The sequence below is a fragment of the Sebastes umbrosus genome, chromosome 3 (assembly GCF_015220745.1).
Source record: "Sebastes umbrosus isolate fSebUmb1 chromosome 3, fSebUmb1.pri, whole genome shotgun sequence".
In the NCBI taxonomy this organism is placed as follows: Eukaryota; Metazoa; Chordata; class Actinopteri; order Perciformes; family Sebastidae; genus Sebastes; species Sebastes umbrosus.
Genome location: NC_051271.1, coordinates 12,358,905 through 12,382,028, shown reverse-complemented (window position 1 = coordinate 12,382,028; position 23,124 = coordinate 12,358,905). Strand labels below are relative to the sequence as shown.

The 23,124-nt window shown below is 40.8% G+C and overlaps 2 protein-coding genes across 7 annotated transcripts in view; one reads left to right on the top strand and one right to left on the bottom strand.

The window, feature by feature from the left end:
- The window catches only part of pds5a (PDS5 cohesin associated factor A), a 31,968-nt gene extending 14,957 nt beyond the window's left edge, over positions 1 to 17,011 (top strand). For 2 of the 5 annotated variants that reach the window (XM_037763011.1, XM_037763005.1), the window contains exons 6-34: positions 237 to 363; positions 1,561 to 1,641; positions 1,743 to 1,883; positions 2,465 to 2,580; positions 2,768 to 2,862; positions 2,964 to 3,109; positions 3,349 to 3,500; positions 4,231 to 4,344; positions 4,861 to 4,942; positions 5,043 to 5,091; positions 5,211 to 5,350; positions 5,978 to 6,093; positions 6,680 to 6,785; positions 7,237 to 7,397; positions 7,565 to 7,688; positions 8,207 to 8,365; positions 9,187 to 9,255; positions 9,448 to 9,584; positions 9,998 to 10,121; positions 10,393 to 10,597; positions 11,004 to 11,118; positions 11,324 to 11,456; positions 12,375 to 12,494; positions 12,756 to 12,818; positions 13,208 to 13,359; positions 14,317 to 14,404; positions 14,495 to 14,766; positions 15,413 to 15,704; positions 16,609 to 16,647. In XM_037763011.1, the coding sequence (XP_037618939.1) occupies positions 237 to 363; positions 1,561 to 1,641; positions 1,743 to 1,883; positions 2,465 to 2,580; positions 2,768 to 2,862; positions 2,964 to 3,109; positions 3,349 to 3,500; positions 4,231 to 4,344; positions 4,861 to 4,942; positions 5,043 to 5,091; positions 5,211 to 5,350; positions 5,978 to 6,093; positions 6,680 to 6,785; positions 7,237 to 7,397; positions 7,565 to 7,688; positions 8,207 to 8,365; positions 9,187 to 9,255; positions 9,448 to 9,584; positions 9,998 to 10,121; positions 10,393 to 10,597; positions 11,004 to 11,118; positions 11,324 to 11,456; positions 12,375 to 12,494; positions 12,756 to 12,818; positions 13,208 to 13,359; positions 14,317 to 14,404; positions 14,495 to 14,766; positions 15,413 to 15,704; positions 16,609 to 16,647 (3,718 nt within the window). Of the gene's footprint in view, positions 1 to 236; positions 364 to 1,560; positions 1,642 to 1,742; positions 1,884 to 2,464; positions 2,581 to 2,767; positions 2,863 to 2,963; positions 3,110 to 3,348; positions 3,501 to 4,230; positions 4,345 to 4,860; positions 4,943 to 5,042; positions 5,092 to 5,210; positions 5,351 to 5,977; positions 6,094 to 6,679; positions 6,786 to 7,236; positions 7,398 to 7,564; positions 7,689 to 8,206; positions 8,366 to 9,186; positions 9,256 to 9,447; positions 9,585 to 9,997; positions 10,122 to 10,392; positions 10,598 to 11,003; positions 11,119 to 11,323; positions 11,457 to 12,374; positions 12,495 to 12,755; positions 12,819 to 13,207; positions 13,360 to 14,316; positions 14,405 to 14,494; positions 14,767 to 15,412; positions 15,796 to 15,930; positions 16,575 to 16,608 lie in introns of those variants that run through there. The other 3 variants (XR_005205951.1, XM_037763000.1, XM_037763022.1) reach the window with 3 other exon arrangements.
- A 799-nt stretch (positions 17,012 to 17,810) lies between these two features.
- The window catches only part of ube2kb (ubiquitin-conjugating enzyme E2Kb (UBC1 homolog, yeast)), an 8,292-nt gene continuing 2,978 nt past the window's right edge, over positions 17,811 to 23,124 (bottom strand). For both annotated transcript variants that reach the window (XM_037763034.1, XM_037763044.1), the window contains exons 4-7: positions 21,470 to 21,552; positions 21,255 to 21,354; positions 21,034 to 21,162; positions 17,811 to 20,062 (exon numbers count right to left, since the gene is read on the bottom strand). In XM_037763034.1, the coding sequence (XP_037618962.1) occupies positions 19,988 to 20,062; positions 21,034 to 21,162; positions 21,255 to 21,354; positions 21,470 to 21,552 (387 nt within the window). In that variant the 3' untranslated portion in view covers positions 17,811 to 19,987. The remainder of the gene's footprint in view (positions 20,063 to 21,033; positions 21,163 to 21,254; positions 21,355 to 21,469; positions 21,553 to 23,124) is intronic.

Genomic DNA, 23,124 nt, shown 5'->3' with positions numbered 1-23,124 from the left:
CCTGGTCCTACTAGTAGCTCTTGAATCTGTCACATGTCTAGATAAGCTCCATTTTTACTGCCTTTTTAACATGTTTCAGTTACCCAGAAACATACAGACTGATGGATGTAATCCCAGTTACCTCTAGGACCCATTTTAACACCAGGTGTAGAGCGGGGTTACAATGAGTAGTCACTCTTTGTTTTTTATTTATTATTGTTTCGTTTTTTCTTTAATTTTCATCTCTTCCTCCACAGTAACAGCCATAATCAGAAGGTGCAGATGCACATGATAGACCTGATGAGCTCCATCATCATGGAGGGCGACGGAGTCACACAAGAGCTGCTGGATACCATCCTCATAAACCTCATCCCTGCACACAAGGTGGGGCACTCACAAACACATTCATGTGTATCATCTAGTCATAATGTAATTTATTTTTAATTTTGTATCGTTTAGAAAGATCTTCAGATATAATTATGCAACTGTCATATTTGTATTTTTTACTTTATTTTTCAAATACAAAATATAATTTGAACATTAAATAATGGATGAAAAACAGACGCCAAAACTCTGGATTAAATCAGCGTTGAGATTCTCCTCCTGTTGTCACTGACGGAACTATTGTAGCTGTCTGTGGGCACCCAGAGCTATGATAGTACCTCATATTTGTACCGAGACCGGACGAAACTCTGTGTATAAATGTATGTGTGTAAACCATATATTGTTTATAGTATAAACAACAACGTCGCTGCCGTATTTATGCCTAGATTATGTTGAGTGTTGATGGAGCAGCTGCATAGCTTGGCACGATCGATCTAAACTCCATTGAGAAAACAAGCATTTTAAAGGTTGTTTGCTTGTCGTCTTGTAGACAGACCTGACAAAACATGAATTCAGACTTTTTTACAAATCGGCATCTTTATGTAGTTATTATGGCATCCTTTTGATCCATTTATTGCAATTCAATTACAGCACAATCTGTTCGTTTTGGGTTCATACCGCTGTAGCAGCGTGTGGCTTGCTAGATACAGTGAATACAGCTTGTTGAAATTCACAGAGCGCCGTTCTGATGAGGTCATGATCCCAGACATGACGGTGTTCGGTTTTCCGACGTATCTGGGACCTCCACAACATGTACAAAGCAGCAATAGTGGTGATTTTGACCATAGTTGATGAAACATTGTTGGTATCTACAGGGAGGTAAAACCCTCCTCTTCTCCGGCGCGTCTAGCACGAGTGATGCGAATGAACACAAATTATCCCAGCGGTCAAACTCGAAAATTTGCTTTGCGTCTGGTGTGGGCGCAGTGTAAGATACCTATTCTGGGCTGTGCTCACCACAAGAGGACCCTTATTACTCTGAGCTATGATGAATAGTGACTTTTTGGAGCAAGGACAGCTTCTCTTTTTCTCTCGATGAAAATCTGTTTTAAAATTGCCAACAATGAGCCTTGCATATTTTTTAACCCCCGTCAGCTGACATCATATTTGACAAGCTTGAAGTTCTGTGTATCAGTAAATGTTTGAGAAATCACTCAGTTAAACTAACTAATCAATGTTTAACTTTCCTTGGAACAGAATCTGAACAAGCAAGCGTACGATCTTGCCAAGACTCTGCTGAAGAGGACCGTCCAGACCATCGAGACGTGCATTGCTAATGTGAGTAACACTATTTCTTTTCAGTTTGACTCTCGTCCTCAGACTCTGTCAGCATAAATTGATGTAAGTATTGATCGTACACTGTTCTTTTCCTTCCTCAGTTCTTCAATCAGGTTTTAGTGATGGGCAAGTCATCCGTCAGCGACCTATCGGAGCACGTCTTTGACCTCATCCAGGAACTGTTTGCCATCGACCCTATGCTGCTTACCTCTGTCATGCCACAGCTGGAATTCAAACTTAAGGTTAACACAACACATACAGTCAAAATGATAACCGTACATCTCACCACAGGTCACAGAGGATTAGTTCCTCTTGATGCCTTGCTCAAAACATTAACATTAATCAAACTATATAATATGGTGTCTATTTTATAGGAGTGATGTAACTTTGTGTTGTCATTGTTGTAGGGCAGTATTAATGGTTAATAGGCAAACTGCCAGATTTTAAAGCTTGCGCACTCTGTGTCTCACTCTGTGTTTCAGTAGTGTAAGATAATGCCCATCGCCATGTGAGTTATCTAGGTGAGACAACCTTTACCCAGACAACCCAGGACACTCATGCTTTTAAACAACAAATGCAGGAATGTAAAAAAAACAAAAAAACTCCCCAGCTCTGTATGCAATCCTGCTGCATGTTGTTCAGGTATCGGATCAGAGTATAAGATGGGGATGCTTGACAGTTTGTCTCACTGTTTTGTTTGCATCAGGAGAGTGAGCAGGACAAGAGTAATATTATTATTATTGTTATTATTATTATTATTATTAGTTTGAAAAAGAGCCCAAAAAAGACAACTTGTATTTAACATGTGTTTGTGTGTTTGCAGAGCAATGATGGCGAGGAGCGTCTAGCTGTTGTGCGGTTGCTAGCAAAGTTGTTTGGCGCCAAAGATTCAGAGCTGGCCTCACAGAACAGACCGCTGTGGCAGTGCTTCCTAGGACGGTGAGTTACCAGAACACTATGCAGACACACACGTACACACACACAAAGTGATGCTTTAATCTAGGGCTGTCAACAAATTCATTTCATTTGTATGTCCTCATCAGTCACTAACCCGCTCTCTTGCTTTCTCAGACTATGATGCATAATTCAGTTGATTTCATTATGCATAACTGTTGTTTGTCTCCAGGTTCAATGACATCCACGTTCCAGTCAGGCTAGAGTGTGTAAAGTTCGCCAGCCACTGCCTCATGAACCACCCAGACCTGGCCAGAGACCTGACAGGTGGGCTTGTGTTTTCTTCACCTCTAATTCAGTCCTTTCTTTTCACGTTATGCTCTGAACAAAAATGTGGTTACATGTCCTTCTCTTTATTGTTCAATCAGAGTATTTGAAGGTGCGATCCCATGACCCAGAGGAAGCCATCCGTCATGATGTCATTGTAACCATCATCAACGCCGGGAAGAAAGACCTCAACTTGGTCAACGACCAGCTGTTGGGCTTCGTACGAGAGAGGACCTTAGACAAGAGGGTGAGACACATATGCACTCTCATATGGTGCAGATGTTGTTACAGGCGTATGAGAAATGAATCACATGTCATTCTGGGTAGTCGTAGTAGCAGGTGGCTATATTGATTTGGCTTTCTGTCATTCAAAGTTTTAATTTGCTTATGACTGAGTGTAAACGTCACGGTGTAAATTGACTTTCCTCATCTTCATTTAATTCTGTCCTCCCTGATCTGTTTTTCTTCCCTCCCCTCCCCCTACAGTGGCGTGTGCGTAAAGAGGCCATGATGGGTCTTGCTCAGCTTTATAAGAAATACTGTCTGCACCATGAGGCCGGGAAAGAGTCTGCCCAGAAAATCAGCTGGATCAAAGACAAACTGCTGCACATCTACTACCAGAACAGCATTGATGACAAGTGAGTTGTGTTTATAGTTTATTTGTTTTCTTTTAGCGCTCTGGTGAGGCTTTATTCAGTAAAAATTATGAGTATTGGGCAAAGGTAACTTATAACGTTATCATGATACGTCGAATGTAATCTTGTAAAATGTAGTTTTTGGTGAGAAACTTGAATAAATCCAGGTGTTTGAAGGAGATGTTTTCACTGCAATATAAAATAGATATTAGAGAGAGAATTATGACCTGTTTAACTTTCTAACAAAAAACAGTATGCAAGCGGTGAAGGAGTGCATGTTGAAGTACATGGGATTTATTGTTTTACTTTTGTTTTTTACTGTGGTATTGAATTGGATATCGAGAATCACGGAATTTCACTGGTATTGGTGTTGACTACTAAATTTCTGGTATCGTGACATCCCTAACACAGATCTATAAATAGTTTAATTTTGAAAAGAACAGCACAGCTGTGTCTCAACCCTTGGCAACAGTACTTAAGTGGAGTTTACCATGAGACACAGCATAAATGTTAAGAGAAACAACTGCTATAACCAACTAACTTGTCTTCTAAAAGCTTGAAGTACTTTGTCTTTTGTTTAATACATTTCTTTGAAACCTGCTTTTGAGACTTGGATTAACAGATTATAGTTAATATGACGAAATACTGCATTCAAATTTATTAGTAAACTGAAATATTGCAATTTCCATTCTCTCTGTTTTCACACAATTTACGTAAACTCTCCTTTCTTCAGGTTATTAGTAGAGAAGATCTTCGCTCAGTACATGGTCCCTCACAGTCTTGACACAGAGGAGAAGATGAAGTGTCTGTACTACCTGTATGCCTGCCTGGACACAAACGCTGTCAAGTTAGTAAACCTGCCATATTTCCTCTATTCTAAACAAAAACACATTTTCAAATTGTACACATGAATACTGACCTGTATGTTTTTATTGTATGCTTGCTAAGGCTGTCCCGAATACCATTTTTTGAGCTCCAGAGCTTCAGTAGTAATCAACAGCGAATATTCAAAGCTTCGTTTGTATTGTTATTTATTATTGCATAAGAAGCATTTTCCAAAAGGTTTGGTGTGTTTGTAATCCCAAGGGGTTAAACCAAAAACAACAACAACTATCCGAATACTTAAAATTGAAAATTGATTACCTACCCAATGAATGAATAACTGGTCCAGCCCTAATGCTTGCTATAAACACAGCTCTTTAGAAAAAACAAAACTGCACAATGGCAAGAAAACCCATATCTACAAACAACATGAAAACAAACAACACACTAATAGTTCAACATGTCCAAATCACAAAGACGGTATATTGATTGTCCCCTCTCACCTGTTTCTTGTCTCTCTTTGTGTATTCTTTGCTCTCAGGGCCCTGAACGAGATGTGGAAGTGTCAGAACATGCTCAGGAGCCTCGTCAAAGAGCTGCTTGACCTCCACAAGCTGCCAGTGGTGTGTTGAAACACATTCCCATACAACACTAACCATCTCCTCCATGTCTTTCCATGCAAAACATATCTATGACATTTTTCTCTCTCTTTCCCCCCGATAGTCCGAGGCCAATAACACAGCCATGTTTGGGAAGCTGATGAGTATTGCCAGTAAGTTGGAAACCACGTGTAAAATACACTTTCAATCCACACGCTCTTAAAAATGGTGAAGGTCCATTCCACTTAACGTGACCGACATCGTAATTCTTCTTCATTTTTTATGTTCACAGAGAATCTTCCAGATGCTGGAAAGGCGCAGGACTTCATGAAGAAGTTCAACCAGGTTCTGGGTGAGGACGAGAAGCTCAGAGTCCAGCTGGAGGTGCTCATCAGCCCGACCTGCTCCTGCAAACAGGCGGAGATCTGTGTGGTGAGAGGAACACTCCATTTAGCATACACACTCACTCACAGACAGGCTGCCAGTCTCATTCCTTTATTTAAATCTTGAGGAATCATTGAGGGCATTCCCTCATTTTCAATGATGTACAATAAAACTGAATAAGTACACACAAGAAAATAATTAATGAGTTAACAAGAAGCAAACAGGCAGACAACAGAACACTGTTGAAAACAAGAGCGGAGTAGTTTGTTTCTAGTTTCTAGTTACCGAAAAAGCTTCATTTTATCTATATTTTCAAGGTGCAATCACTTACAAATGATGTCATTTTGTATTGCAGTAGCAGGAAATGTCGTGCTATAAAAGGGAAAGCTTCTACAAGTACAGCATTAATCAACACCTAATCAATATTTGATCCCTGGTTTACTATAACAGAGCAAACCATGCAGCCTCTATAGTGTTTTAGCTATCACATTATTATTAAAGACCTCAAGATCACCAGTCACACTCATGTGTTTGAGTTTTAGTTAATGGAAGGTACGTTTTAGGAAGGTTGGCCTGATTTAGTAATAGAAACCATGGTGCAAATCTGCATGTAGATATATAAGCACAAATCAATCAATGTTGGTATTAACAGTGTACTGTTTGTAATGTGTGCAGAGGGAGATCACTCGGAAGTTGACGTTCCCCAAACAGCCCACCAACCCGTTCCTGGAGATGGTTAAGTTCCTGCTGGAGCGCATCGCCCCCGTCCACATCGACTCTGAGGCCATCAGGTCAGAAATATTCCCGTCATGTTGTGGTTGGGTTTTATCCTCTAAATTGCACAACAGGCCAAAAATATAAAAACATGTTCAAGTCTAAATTCTAATACTAATAAAAATGGATTAGTGTACATTTTGCTTCAAATTGAAAGAGGATTGTAAATATGGTTCTAACAGATTTAAGTGTTTTTTTGTACAGAACACAAAAATCGGAAGTCATATGACAGACCAGCAATCCTTGTCTCTGTATTATGGAGCTTCATGTTCTCCCTGTCTCTGTGTCATTGTGTAATACCATTAACAGACTGTTCTCATTCACTGAGACACCTAGTGGTGGTGAGGTGTACATGCAGGCCTTAGACACTTAAACAGGTTTAACCCTTTCTGCTTTGTGGAAAAACACCATGAGAGGGGAAACACACACACTGAAAGACTTCTAGTGCTGAAATTAGGCAGTGTAACACTTTCTGTTGTGTTTAGTAGGTGCTATTATGTTGTCCTAAGATATCCAAAAGTGCCTCAGTTTGTCATGTAATGCACATTTAGATTATTTTAACAAAGTGGTGGTAATAATAGCTTATTAATTGTTTTCTTTTAGTGCACTGGTGAAGCTGCTGAACAAGTCCATTGAGGGCACGGCAGACGACGACGAGGAAGGCGTTACACCTGATACGGCCATCCGCTCTGGCCTGGAGCTACTCAAGGTGCATAACAAGGACTAAGCATGCTGTAATAAATGGAAGTCAATGCCCAAAATGTCACGAGTGTGTGATTAGTAGTAAACAGTGGCTTAAACATGCTCAATAGTAGGCGTGTTTCCATTCACATATTTTTGTGTGCATTAGAGCTGCAGCGATTAATTGATTAGTTGTCAACTATTAAATTTGTCGCTAACTATTTTGATATCGATTAATTATATTAGTTTGAGTAATTTTTAAAGAAAAAATAATAGAAAAAATCGTAATGTTGATGAAAACGCGCCTTATTCACATTTCTTTTTTTTGCAACATTTCAAAAGTTTGCTTAAAATTTGCTTGACAATTAAATGGAAACAGGGCTACTGTTATGGTCTTTTAAGGCTGGATTGTGCATTTTTGCAACAGATTAATGTTACAAAGTAAATAATTTCTACTCCTTCACTTTCACTCCTACTAGGTCCTGTCGTTCACCCACCCCACAGCGTTCCACTCGGCAGAAACCTACGAGTCTCTGCTGCAGTGTTTGAAGATGGAGGATGAAAAAGTGGCCGAGGCAGCCATCCAGATATTCAGAAACACGGGGCAGAAGATCGAGACAGAGCTACAACAGATAAGATCGTAAGAGAGAAATTATATTATATACTTAAAATATTTTTATTGGACAGTAGTCTGGGCAAAGGGTCCACACTTTTGGCATCAGCCATACTGGTCCACATCTGGATTGAATGAAAGAAATAATCTGCATGTGCAAGTCTTTCTAATGTCTGTTCCTATGTGTCCATCAGGACTCTGATTCCCGTCCTGCATCAGAAAGCCAAGCGGGGAACTCCTCACCAGGCCAAGCAGGCTGTCCACTGCATCCACGCCATCTTTAACAACAAGGAAGTGCAGCTGGCTCAGATTTTTGAGGTAGTGGATCATTTCCTAACTTACTGATTGGCTGGGATACATCATTGTCTTGTCTCCTGTTTTTCCACCTTGTATTAGGGCTGGGCGATATGGAGAAAAATAAAATATCACAATATTTTTTACCAAATCCCTAGATATCGATATTGCAACGATATTGTAGGGATGACTATTGGTGCTTTTACAAAATATTTACACAATGAGATTTTTGATGACTAATCATCAGTAATGTGGATATAATGACTAAGTGGGTAAAGTAAAATAATAGAACAGCTAGAACAGTCTGATATGTTCAGAAATGTACATCACTTTACTGTAATGCAGCCTTGAAAACCAGGAAAAGACAACACTAATGCCATATTACAATATCCCAAATCTAAGACAATATCTAGTCTCATATCACACTATCGATATAATATCAATATATTGCCCAGCCCTACCTTGTATGTCATCTTCTTCTTAAACTGACATTTCTTTGTTGGGATGCACTCACACTTTTTTTTTTTCTCCTTCACCTCCAGCCTCTGTCACGTAGTCTGAATGCAGACGTCCCAGAGCAGCTCATTACTCCTCTCGTGTCCCTGGGCCACATCTCCATGCTGGCTCCAGATCAGTTTGCTTCACCAATGAAGTCCATCGTGGCTAACTTCATTGTCAAGGACTTGCTCATGAATGACAGGGTGCGTGGAGATCAAACTGTGTACTAAAACACACTTCTTATTTTTATTTGCCTATTTGATAGAGACAATGCACAGCTTCTTAGTTGTACCAAAGATAGCTGTAAGATAATTTAAGTCTGCAGTGCCAGGGCAGGAAGCAGACATTAAGACAACACAACAACAACCACAACCACAAGATTTCACAACATTAAGACACATCAAGTGATTGTGTTCATGTGTGATGAGTACATGATTGGGTTGATTTTAGCCATGATTTCATCTTGATTTTAAAATCAGCAAGGCTGCAGCACTCTCTCATATAACTTGGTACTGAGTTCCAAAAGTTTGTTGTTCTAAAAGGCAGATCTGCCAAACTCGGTTGATCTAAGTTGATCCGTTTGTTGCCCTAGTTGTCCTCCCTTTATCTGAGCACAGTGGTATATGGGGGAAGAACCAGATTGTTGATCACTTCGTACACTAAACTAGCATCAGCAAGACACACAAAGCTGTCTAAAGGTCAGGAGATTATACTTCTGGATGATGTTACAATGATGGTAGATTGACAGCTTTTTGTACAGTGTTTGTTTGTAGACTGTTTGCGGTGGAGCAAGTGTTGCTTTTCCAGCTTGTGATGAGATGTGTGGGGGGAAAAAATCATAGAGTACATGTACAGTTTTGCTGCGTGCAAGTGTAGCTGGTTTTGGATAGACTTAAAGTTTTACACTTTTTTTTTATATTTTTACAACAATGTTATGGACACTTATAAATAACAACTTTAAACTAAATAAACCCTGTCAAGAAAAGAGTGAGAACGTGACTGTGATGTGTCTTTATGTCTCCAGTCGGTGGGAAATAAAAATGGGAAGCTGTGGACATCAGATGAGGAAGTTTCACCTGAGGTCCTAGCTAAGGTAAGAGGCAAGCACCTCTGTGGCTTTTATTTCACTCCCAGTCCAATTTGATTTTTACTTCAGACACGATCTGGTGGTGATGACAAAGATTTGGATCTTTTTCAATGTTTTTGTAATAAAGCAGAAAGATTTGTTTTAAAAATTCAGGGACCTCCCTTTGCCTAATTATTCATGCTTTTCCTGTTCCCCCAGGTGCAGGCCATCAAGCTGTTAGTGCGTTGGTTACTAGGAATGAAAAACAACCAATCCAAGTCGGCAAACTCCACCCTGCGCCTGTTGTCAGCCATGCTGGTCAGCGAGGGAGACCTCACGGAACAGAAGAAGATCAGGTAACTCGGCGCTTGAAGGTTATAGTAGAGCTGTCGGAGGATTAAGACGTAGTGCGGGCAAATCATTTATTCAGGGATGCAAACAACTCACCGCGAATGCCGCTTTTTTCATGTCAATTTGGGTGACCTGTTACGAGGACCTCAAACTTTCCATACGCGCCGGCTGTTGGCCAAGCAGCGGACTACTCATTTAAGTCCAGCTGGCTACGTTATTATATTAATGTTTGATTCTAATAAGTTTTGATTATCAAGTTGTGATTCGCTATGTGTGTGCATTTTACAACCACTAGCCTCCGCTTCAAAACAATGTTTTTGCATCCTTGGGAACAAATTTGCCAGTTGAAAATTGATTCAAATGTTTTCGTCTTTTTTTAATCCTTCCTCCCCTTTTTGTTATTTCTTCCTCCCCACAGTAAATCAGACATGTCTCGTCTGAGGCTGGCCGCAGGTGGAGCCATTATGAAGCTGGCCCAGGAGCCCTGTTACCATGACATCATCACACCTGAACAGTTTCAGCTCTGCGGCCTCGTTATCAACGTCAGTCTCACCTTTACATACATTTTTTACGTACCTTTTTTCATAGACAGAAGCACAGATATAAATGATGAAATTAATGATGAGCCGCTTCTACTATGCCTGTGTGAAAATGGCCTGTTGTAATATGCACAATATACTAAATGTGTACAGGATGAGAACTCATTTTGACATGTACTATATGAATAAAAGAAAACATTCCTTTAGTCAGCACTAATAATCTTCTTTACTTTCTTGTGTAAATTGATTTAAGTCTTTTCTTTCCTTCGTACAGGACGAGTGCTACCAGGTCCGTCAGATCTTTGCTCAGAAGTTGCACCTCGCTCTCGTCAAACTGCTGCTGCCCCTGGAGTACCTCGCCGTCTTCGCCCTGTGTGCCAAGGACCCGGTGAAGGAGCGCCGCGCTCACGCTCGACAGTGCCTCCTGAAAAACATCTCCGTCCGCAGAGAGTTCATCAAACAGAACCCACTCGCTCAGGGTAAGTGTTCAACCTGTGGATGTTTTCATGCTGAGACTTAATGTGCTCTATGATTACACACTGCTGCTGTTGTTATTTTGGAGAACATTGCTCTGACGTTTTTAATGTGTGCTTTATATAACAGCAGTTTAGACTATGAAAGATCACATAAGCCAAGTTTCCATCCAAATTTAGCTCAAATTTCAATGTAAATTTCGAAAAAGCAGCAAAGGAAAATACAAATCAATGCCTTTTTCCATCCACTGCTGTTATGCAAATATAGGAGTTGGGTGCATATAAATAACAACAGTATGTGGCGATAAGAAAATTATCGGGTGCCATTAAATCATTGCAGAGGAACATAAAAACAGATGGCTGGAAACCCACTTGTAGACATTAATATTTGTTTTTCTCTCTCTTTCCACAGAAAAACTTGTCTCCCTCGTTCCCGAGTATGTCGTTCCCTATATGATCCACCTGCTGGCCCACGATCCAGACTTCACAAAACCACATGAATATGAACAGCTCAAAGACATCAAAGAGTGAGTGTTGACACACTGTACTTTGGTTTTGGGGTCATAAACCATCTCTGAATCTGACGATACAGCTGAGAATGTCTTTTAACAAAATCCTTATTTTTCTAATTATATTAAAACATTTTATACTCTTGACCTATAACGCTAATAAGATAGAAGCGGTGATGACTGAAGCTGTGACATGCTGCATGTTTATTGTGTGTGTGTGTAGGTGTCTGTGGTTCATGCTGGAGGTGCTGATGACCAAGAATGAGAACAACAGTCATGCCTTTCTAAGGAAGATGGTAGAGAACATCAAACAGACGAAGGATGCGCAGTGTCCTGATGATGCAAAGGGCAATGAGGTATATATCTATATATATACACACACACATATACTGTATACGCTTACTCAGTGTGGCAAACAAACAACAACAAAAAAGCATCAGAAACAATCACACACCTCAAGTTTCATTGTCCTTTTGAATGACCTTTAATGCGAGCATGTGCAAGATTAAAAAAATAACAAACTTTGTATGGAGACTTTCGCGTGTTATCTTGCTAGCATTACTTGAAACAAAACCTTTTTTCATTTGTTCTTAAACATGGAGCTATATGCAATATGCAGTATAAGCAGCATTTGTTTTGTTTTTGCAAATTACTTAATTTATCCAGATTTTAGTAAAATAAATTAAATACTTGTTTATTGTTAAATGCAGAAAACAAAAGGGCAAAGAGCTGCAGTGTTTTTTTTCAGTTGAGACGCTTTGGTTGCGTCTGGTTGCTACGATAGGGAATATCCCCAGAAGTAAAAAATGTCAGCACAAGGTAGAGTACTTGATGTACTTGATGTACTTGAGTACCGGATGAAGGGAAGGCTGAAGCATGTATGGAGAGAGGGCAGTTCAGCACTTGTACATGTTTTTGTGGTATTTGTCCCGCCCCTCCTCCACTGTGATTGGACAGCTGGGTAAAAAGGGACACTAATGAGGCAGCGTTTTACCCGAAGTTGAACATTTATCAACTCTCAGCGACCAGATAAAAATTCAAAACATGCAGCGCTCGGGGCCTCATCACGCCGCTAGATGAAACATGAACATGAACATAGCGGTTGTGACGGTTGTTTGCCGTCCCCTGCGGTTGGCTTATCAATAGCCCTAATAGGAAGGCAGTCTTTGTACAGGAGGTAAGGAAGCAAAAACATTGATCTAAGGACTCTTTGGGACGAGTCACCTAATTATCAAACAATCCTAACTGTGTGTCTCCTGTTGTCTTGGTTACAGAAGCTGTATATCGTCTGTGATGTCGCTCTCTTCGTTATCGCCAACAAGAGCACTGCATGTCACCTGGACTCTCCGAAAGACCCCGTCCTCCCCAACAAGTTCTTCATCGTACAGGACAAGGCAATATATACCCACATACATACGCACACACACACACACACACAGATAGATAATGTATTTATGCTTCTGGGATTGGAAAATAATTTCACAACAAACACTGGACATCTGAAGCATAAATATATCAATCTCCTCTTAAGAATAACTTCTATCCACTCAGTGGTAGATAAATATGGACACACTCTTAAGATTAAAGACAAAATCATGACCTTTGTAGTTTAGCAGTTTATGCTAATGAATGTTTTCTGTTATTTCTTTCAACAGGACTTCAAAAATGATAAAGAGTATCTGACGACAGATATGAGACAAATGCTGCTCACTGGAAAGGTAAAGGCACCACTCTGTCGCTCCTGTGTACTTAGCGATCCACGTCATAGTTAATAATGCTGAACACTGTAATGAGTGTAGTTTAATTTGAAAGAAGGGCAGAATACATAATGATGTAAACACTTCTTTGGCGTTTATTATTTAGCTGAGAAGGTGGAAAACATTTGCCGGTTTTATCATGAGTTTAGAAACATCTGTATATATAAGTATTCTCAGTATAACGTTTGAGTCATCAGCCATTGTCAAATGAGTTTTAATGGCGAATGGCCAAGATATACATGTAGTAGCAAAGGTGAGCACAACGTAATCATTAGGGATCTAAACTATTAAGTGCTTACCGGCCTAATACCATTAACTGAACCGCACAACTCCACCCTTTCTTTCTGCAGCCTAAAACAGCTCCAGTGTTGGGAGCTGTGAACAAGCCTCTGACGGTACCGGGGAGGAGGATCTTCACCAAGACGACCATAGCCTCAGACACAGCCAGTAACACCAGCACCAACTCCTCCCCATTGAGCTCCACAACCGTCAACAAGAACAGGTACAGACACACCGCACACACACACACACACACACACACACACACACATACACACATAAACACATAATCTGGGTTTCCCGGCTTTTAGTCCCTGCAACTACTTTTCAAGGAACTAAAAGGTTCCTTCAGCTCACCGTTGTCTGTGTTTCCGCCGCGGTCTAAAGACCTGTGAAGATTAGGCAAATAAGTCCGTTGACGTGTGAAAAAGCAACGAGACATGGGACGAGGGCTGCTGGTGGTCACATCAGCAAACACACTCTGCAGCCTGCAGTTCAGTAGGACCGCCTTTTTCATCTAAAAAAAAAACATGTTGGAAAAAAATAAACGTTTTTGTTTCACTGCGACGACATTTACTGCTGCATATACTGTATTTATTATCCACAGTAAATCATCTGTTGAGTAAAACAACAGTTTTTCACAGCACCATTGCGCTGTCTCCCTCTTCAAACATTACCGCTCGCCCTCGCGATCGCTCTTTTTTTTTTTAATGAGTCGGGAGGCCGACAGCAGAGTCTTAACTTTACTTTATGTTTTTTATTATACTTTACTTATGTTATCAAACAAAGAGAAATGCTCTCCCAAAGTCCTAACATGGTCCTAAATCAATACAAGTACTTCTTTGTTTATGAATGAAGCGGTACAAGAGTTGAAGCCGTTGAAGCAGCAGCACTGTGTGTGTGTGTGTTTGACCAATCAGCTGCGGTCATGCCTGCAAACTCCACCCTGAAAGTTCCTGTACTTTTAGAGTACCACCCCCTCGACCAGGGCCTTTTTGGGGGGTAAAAAAATCTCTGTAAAATGTCCCCAGAACTGAATTTAGATCCTGGTTCCTGCAGTCGGAATATAATGAGTTTCTCAAAAGGCTCTGAGTTCCGGGGGAAAGTTCCTGCGGTGAAAAACGGAGCTATACACATCACCAAGAATGTCTTGCTTCAACATTTTAAACGTGTCTTGTAGTAACAGCAATGCTGCCACCGAGTCATCAGAGAGCCCAGCGCAGGAAAACAACGAGAACCCAGTTATCAAGAATGAAGAGGGGAATAAGGTAAGCTCAGAGACGATGACCACACGTCAGCTGGAACTACACGTTCTGCAGCGTTCTACTACAACGAGCTTTCCTCACTGTCTCTCTCAGGAGGAGCCGAGTCAGAATGTGACCCCCAACGCCGAGACGGAAGCGTCGCCCGTCAAACGACGTGGCCGACCACCTAAAACGACGACTGCTGCTGCCGCTGCTCCTGCTGCGGTGGTTGAAAAAGAGGGAGCAGTGGCGCCGACAGCAGGCGGCAGAGGCAGGAAGAGAGCAGCTGACCCCAACTCCAACCCAACAGATTCAATCAACATCAAGATGTCAAAACAGCAGCAGCAGAATGACGAAGGGACAAAGAGACAGATCGACTTGCAGAGGTGAGAGTGGAGAAAGGAGTCAAGGAGAGAGAAAAGGTGGAGTTTACCTCAGTAGCTTAGCTTATTGTAAGAAAAGGCTTGAGAGTGGTGCTTTTAACTATATCGTCCCAGTTTGTGTCTGTTTCACCGATAGCTAGGGGTGGAGCGGTACGTGTAATCGATCCAAACCGTTCGGTACAGGACGTTCGGTTCGGTCCGCGACATCCTTTCGATACGCCCTGTGACCCAAACAGCTGTTTATGTTTACTACTCACACGCGGAACAGAAATTCTAGACCGTGAGTTACCCGGAACATTACATTTACATTACATTTGTGATGTTTATTTTTGTTATGTATTGTTTCTTATTGACAATATGTCAGTATTTGAGTGCCTTAACTGTAGCATTAAGAATTAACAGCCAATGAGACACTGTTTTTGAAATAAAAAATAAATGTAAAAGAATTTATTCATTATTAGGCTATGATTTTCTTTGTTTTCTCTGAACCAAAAACATACCGAACCGTGACCCCAAAACTGAGGTACTGTACTTACCGAACTGTGAATTTTGTGTACCATTCCACCCCTACCGATAGCTAATGAACCTAATCCTGAGATTGCACAGAAATCCCATCGTCCCTCAGATGTCAACTTTTTTTTCTCTTCAGGTGGCCACATGTGAGCAGAGAGAATGAAACAGTGAGAAAGTGGGAGCCTGGAGAGGAGACAGGGAGAGCTGTAGAGACAGTCGCCCTCCTCCTGGGTAGCGAGGGCGACGTTGAGATAGAGCTGGAGTCCAGCCCAGAGGAGGTTATCAGTGGCAGGAAGGACAGAGAGAGATACGCCGTCACACAAGGACAGAGCAGCTGTGCAGCCTGGTCCCACACACATAGCCAGGGAGAGACCAAGTCTACAAGAGATCCTTCTGGCAGGCAGGAAGAGCCCCACAGTGGGCTGGCAGTGAGTTGGTTTAGTCCAGGATGTCTCTAAACACAGTGTATCCCGCTATAAGTCTGTACCAGACTGTCTAGACCAGCAGGAGGCAACCATATCCAACGGCACATTAGCAAAAAGTGTGCAAGAGAGTTTTTTGGAAATGTTTAAGTGCCCTCTCATCCGCATGCCAAATTATCTCTTTCGCCATTGGCAGTTGCGCAGCTTGTTATTTACGGTAGTTTGATTGATTTTTACAACAAATTTGTCTGTTTTAAAACATTTTCTGTTGGAAAATGTGGTTGGTTCGTTTGCTTTCACATCACAAACAAACCGCACCAGAGTCTGCTTGGAAGCGGACAGAGATCCACCTTTTCAGGCGGTCTCGGTTCGGGTGTTTGGTCCACACCAGGGTTCGATCGACAGCGTTTACAAACGCTTTAGATTTCTTATACCGGCTGTGCTCCAGCATCTTTTTTCACCCTCTATCTGAAAGGACTACTGATTGGTCACCCAAATCAAACTGTTCGGACCGCTCTAACTCACTTTGTTTAAGTGCGTGCCAAACTAGCCGTTATGGAAATGTATTACTAGGTGACATCACCGCGTTACGGAAGAAAAGGCAGGACTTGAAGCAAGGTGTTTCAGGCGATGTGACATACTAAAGGAAAGGCAAAAAGCATAATAGGTCCCTTTTTAAACTGAACCAAACAAGTTAGCTGTGAAATCTCCCTCAGTTTCAACAGACGTCTGCAACAGTTTACTATTTCTTTAAGGAAATCCACCATGCTTTAAGAAAAATCGTATTCTTCAAGCAGCCGGCGACAGATAATTACATCACTGTTAGGTTGTCATTGTGTTGTGTCGGTCACTGTGACGGGTGAAAAGAGCCGACTGGGCCGACACTGAGTCAAACTGTGTTGTCTTTCAGGTAAAGAGGAAACCGTTGAAGGTGAAATCAAGACTGTAGAGAACGGGCCAGACTCTTCCTCCCCACCCCTACGTACACGCTCCTCTTGACTCTAAAGCTTTCCTGGACACATTATGGACCTTTCTTAAAACACACATGTACACACACACACACACACATGCAGACACAAACCACTGACATCCTAGAAGGTTATAAATACCTTATAGTCATGATTTGAAGCTCATTGTATGTAGGTCTTACTCAAAAAAACATGATATTTTTTTTCCTTTGTGTTTGTTGCTCTTTGCTTCTTTTGTGGAGCCATTTTTAAGAAAAGAAAAAAAAACAGGATGGACATTTTACAAACGTTTTAATCTGGTTATGATTGTTGCTTATTAAATTCCCTGGGAAAAATCCTACTGTATGTCTCCTGACCTCTTCCTCCTTGTGTCTCCGTTGCACAATATTTTTTTTATTTTGAGCTCACTGGTTTTACTTACACAGTTGTATTTTGTAAATACCCATGTGCAACTTTGCAATTAATCTTTTTGAATATCCAAGACCGTTACAAATTGCAGCTGAAATATGGGAACATCGTAGCATAAGATTTGTGCATTTAACAGATGTACCAACACCAAGATTTTATAAACTTTGGTATGTTTAGGTTTCTAACTTTGGTATGTTGAGGTGCTTTAGCTCGGTTATAGCGTCACAAGGCCCTGTAGAAACTCTGTGGCCTCTTAACTGCCACCTGTAACGCTTTTAAAGGCCTTATGGTTTATTTCCAGTGTGTTAATGGACAAATTTAAGCTGTCAAACATTTCTGGTTTCTGGGCTTTAAGCTCTGTTTGCCATCTGATCCTCTAGTCTGAAATACCGTTTTGTTTTTTTACTGCTGAAGTATGAAACAATACTTCACTTTGGAATGCATAAATGATATATTACTATACAAATGTGTTGAGGTTTTTTGTTCGTCTTTTACAATTAAATATTTTTTGTACTTTTGTCAGTTGTTTGCTGGGTTAAGGCTGCTTTTAAGAGTTGAGTGAGTGGAAACCTTGCGAGGTTGTGTTGATGATGTAGTTAAAGTATGCCTACTCACTATCATATTTAATTTTTTCCCCCAGATAATAAATGTTTTTAGATGCTACCTTGCAGTGCATTTATCTTGATCACCGTATTTATGAAGTGCAGTTTTCAGAAGCTAAGAGACCCGACAAAACTTGATTTTCCACTTTTTTTTAATCAAAGAAACATGACACTGTCACAATAAATAACCATGCTTTTTATACTGCTGATGCTCGCTTCCAAGGAAACAAAGGAGGAAAAATAAGTCTCAATCCAAATGGAGAAACTGAGATGCAACAGCCCCTTTTTCTATGCTTCATCATCGTGCAATATTGTACATAGTGAGAAAACCAGGAAGACGGGGGGGAGGAAGAGGAGGAGGAGGAGGAGGGGGCCTCTTATCCTTTTTTTGTCCTTTCTTTTTCTTACAAAATATAGATCCAGCCATCAGTGGTGCACGCTAGTGATAACGAGACGGCTCTTTATCAAGAACTGGACTATTTACAAGTAAAGGAGATGCTGTGTGCCGTCTACCTCTGACTATGAACACCTTTTTTTTTTTTTTTTTGGCTCTGGCTGGAAACTGTTCACCGTCAGTGTAGAGGGAGCACGATAACTCCGTGTAGTACTGTAATATGCCTCTTGTGTTGGAAGGGACTGAGCTGGAGGGCAAGCTAAAGGAAGTTCTTTTTAAAAGAAAGGCCATGTGTGAGGATTCATCACTTGTCTATATGCTAAGCATTTCTTTACAGTCCATGTACCTCAAATCAAAAATGTCTGAAAACACTGTGCAGGCCTGCTATCTGCGTCAGAGGAGTTCCAGCCTCTTTTACTACTCATAAGACATCATTCAAAGACGACCTCAGTGAGCATTTTATTTGGCTGTGTAGTAAAGCACGTTTGGGGACGTCACCTCTTTATATATATATATATATGGCCAACGTTTTTGATTGAGTACTGCTGGAATGGATCGGTGATGAATCTCCCCTCTTAATGATCAACATCAGGACTGAGAGGGCGAGCCGATCCTTAATCCGTGGCTAAAAAGTGATTGCTCTGAAATGAGTTAAAAACAAAAAACCACAGCATTGCAAACTCAAAAATCCTTAATGACATTCACACTCGTTTCTTCTTGAGGTGTGTTTTCCTGTTGGTGTCAGAGCAGAAGAGAACATGTTCCAGCAACATGCTCAACAGAAACGGCTTTGGTTCCCTACAGACGTCAAACTGTGTGTGTGTGCTTGCCGAGCATAGCGAGCGGCCCAGGCGTCTCTTTCCACAGATTAGAAAGAGTCTCTCCTTTGAATCGAACAGACGCCCCCATCACCACATCATTTGGCCAAATAAAACAAAAGGCAGCGTAGAACATGCAAGGATAAGAAAAGGTTGGATTGTGGAGCAGAAAAGGAGGCATGTAATGACCTTCAGAGGGCCGTGAGCTGGCTGATCTTGGCTGTGCCATCCCTACACAACAATCTTAAGAGGGAAAAACAAAACAGGCCATTCAGAGGGATTTGAGCATAAAAAGATATCTCTCCATATAATTGTAAACTAGGCATAGTTTATATTTAAAATAATTTGCTTTACAATGCCATGTAAGAAAAAAAAAAAAAAGTATATCCCCATTGTATTTTCAAATTTACACGCATCTATTTACAGATAACTTTTTCTACTTTTGTGCAGATGTTTGTGTGATATTTTTCTGATTCTACAGACAAAAAAACTGCAGGTGATTGATAGATAAACTGTTCAGGAAAAATCCATCACACTGCTCATTGCAGAACACTATCCAGACGAGTAAATTTAATCCAGCTGGGCCTTTTATAGTATTAAATGTCCATAATCTATCATAAGGTCCAGCTGGTTGCTGGAGGGAGTAAATGGTGATGTTCTGTGAGAGCAGTGTGCTGCATTTCCTTCATATTTTACATTGGAAAACCCACCAGGCAATGGAAAGTTATTTGATTCTTTGAAATATTAAGCACAATAATTTGTGGAAAAAAATAAGAGCCGATATGAATAAAGGGCATGGAAGACAAGATGCATGTTTGAAAGTTTTTGGTGGCTTATTACAAGGATACACATTTTGAGTTAGTGGAAGAAAAGACAGCGTAATGGACAGGTGGGGTCAGCAGGGCGGTGTGCATACTGGCGATTTGTGGTGCTACCGGTATTGAGTTTGTAGCAAACAAACATGTTGTAAAAGAAGGCTCAGACTGCTGTGGTGAACGGGGGGTTGTCTGTGTAACAAAAGGCAATGGTGGAATGGATGCCGGGAGAGGAGCTGATGTTATGATGAAGGGAGTTTGGGATCCTCACACCTGGCTGCGTTTCAGTTGCTGAGCAGCAGCTCTGTCGCCGTTTCCACGTCCCAGGATTTTGAAGACAAGGCCGCTATTACTGCATTCTGTAGGCGAGGGGGAAATGGAAGTGAAAATGATTATAATCTGTGCGCCATTTACAAGATCAAGATAATAGAAACTGAAAGAATGATTTTAAAGTATGCTATTATGAACATCAAACGTGTCAACCCCTTTGAGCAGCTTTTTCAGAAAGCACAAATGAAATTAATTCTTTCCATGGTAATTATGTTTGAATAAATTGTGCCTTGTTAAGAGTAAATCCTTTGACATTTACTACAGTGAGAATACACAACCTCTGCTCGCTCTGACAAGTATGCTGTCAAATGAGGCAGCAACTAACAATTATAATGACTATTTTCATTATCGGTTAATTTACCGTGTATATTTATGGTGCCTTCAAATGGGGTCTTGTTTACCGTGTTCAAGAGAAGAGTCCATATGAACGCCCCCCTCTTGTGATATTCACGACCTCGTAAGTGGAAAGTTTCTGAAAGCTCAGAGTTCACGACTTGTGACGTGTTTGTTGACGTTGTCAGAAATGGCGGAGGCCATGGAAGTTCATTTTTCGGTACATAATAAGTGAATATACTGTAATTTTAGTCGTGTATTGTTTTTCTTTGTAATTTTATAATATGACTGAGGAAAATGTTGTAATTCTCAACGGCCTCATCTCTTTCATCATAATGCCTTTGCATTTCCTGCGTTACGTTACCCACTTGCTACCTTACTAGATATAGATATTAGCCTCTGTCACCAGTTTCATTTGAAGGCATCATAAATGTCAGAATACAGTAAAAGAAATGCGAATCCTACGTTCACAGAGTATTCAAATGTCTTGTTTCGTTAGACCACCAGTCCAAAACCTGAAGATATTCAGTTAACTATCACAGAATTGAAAATATTTACATTTGAGAAGTTTTGAAACCAGAAACCGCTATTGCTGAAAAAAAAAAACGACTGTCCCACACCATGCTTTGTTCAACAATATACAACAATAATAGAAAGTAGTTCTGACCTTATCAAAGCCCATGGCACAGAGTTTGTCTATTTTGCGTGTGTAGTCGGGACTGGAGACTGGAGCGGCTGCATAGACGTGAGACCACAGCCTGGCAGTCTGTTTGAACATTTCTGGGTTCTGCTTGTACTGGAGGATGCAGAGAGAAAAGCTCAATGAGGTTAAACAGTGACACTAGAGAGAAACAGACAAGACTGTGTGTTTACACACATCTTTCTCACCTGGTTTGCTACTACTGCATCCTGTGGATCATCTGGTTCTGCTGCAGCGAGGAGAGCCTGTAGAGACAACAGCACCGTCCGCAGGGTCATAGCAGCTGCCCTGGGTGAGACAGATTAAAGGTTGGAGCAGATAAACGGAGGGTGTTTTGAGACGAGGGAGACACACTGGGACGCTGAGCGCAATAGGTCACAAGGTTCAGATAAGTCTCACTCACCACTGGTCTTTTAAAATGTCCAGACATATTGCTCCCGTCACAGAACTGATATTAGGATGCCAGATCTTAGTGATGAAACGCACCTAAGAAAGACAGGTGTGAGAGGTTAATGTGGATACAAAATGGTTTTAAGATAGAGGAAAAGAGGTCACAATGGGTGCATTTACATGCACACTTGTATCCTGGAGTCTTATCCTTGTTTTGATCATATTTGGGTAGATTTTGTCATACCGTTTATCCCATAGTAACTGACACATTAGCATCTCTGGGTGTATTCGACCATTGCAGGCAATGTTACAAATCAATAAGCAGAACTGCTTTGACTTGCATCAATGTGACAAAGTACTTCATTTGTCAGGTAGTTAATTCACTGGATAAGCCAAAAACAGACGGATTATTTTATCCATAAACTCAACACATTTGAGAAACTTCATAATATCACCATATATATATCAATATTGTATGTAAAATTACTGTAATAGAGGACTTTATGTCTATCACCCCTACTCTTGAGATGTGTTTACATGAGATATCAAGATGCAGCTCCCTTTATATGCGTGTCTAACAGTATCCAGGTTTCTGATCGCCTGTTTCTTTGATTCCTCAACATCCCAGCAACTGTTGCTTTTGTTTTGTTTTTCATACTCTTTCATGTTAGCATGCAGATTGTCACTCTGTCAATTAAAGACCAATTATAGTTAAGAAATGATAAAGTACTATGTAATGAAAGTTGAGGGCACACCGGTGTACATGGCAGACTGATCGGAAACCTGAATAAGGATTAAGAGCATATCAAAGTTTTTGAAACCAGAATATGTTTACTCCAAAAACCATGAAACTAACCAGGATGATAGTGTGCATGTAAAGGCACTCAAGAGCGAGAGATGTAAGTAAGTAAGTAAGTAAAGCTTTATATAAAATAGCACCTTTTAAAACACACCGTTACAAAGTGCTTCACACACAAATGAAACATCAAACTATGATGAAAACAAGAAAGAATTACAATATGAAACACAGAATCAATGAGAAACAGATCAAAGAAAAACAGACAAACATACATGTGGATGAGGCCTATAGAAAGGCCTGCCTATAGAGATGGATTTTTAGAAGCCGCTTAAAACAGTCCAGAGATTCAACAGCTCTAATAGATTGGTGGGGGAGGTGATTCCAGAGAGTTGGGTCTAAGACAGAAAAGGCCCGATCACCTTTTGTTTTGCAGTTTGAGCGTGGAATGGATAAAAGGCTGAGAATAGAGGATCGACGTGTTCGACAGGTCGACTATGGAACAAGGAGATTAGCAATGTAACTGGGGGCGAGGTCATGCAGGGCCTTAAATGTAATTAGCAAGATCTTAAAGTTGATTCTGAATTTTACAGGGAGCCAATGGAAGGATGCCAGAACAGAGGTGATGTGAGACCGACGGCTAGTTCTGGTTAATAACCTGGTCGCTGCATTTTGAACCACCTGAAGGTGATTTAAAGCAGATTGACTAAGGCAGGTGTAGAGGGAATTACAATAGTCTAGACGGAAGAATATGAAAGTTCCGTGGAAGACAAGATGCATCACATTTTTGCAATGTTTCTTAGCTGGAAAAACAGGTCTGGACAAGTTTAGTGACATGATGGTCATGTAAAGGACATACAGCAAATACCACG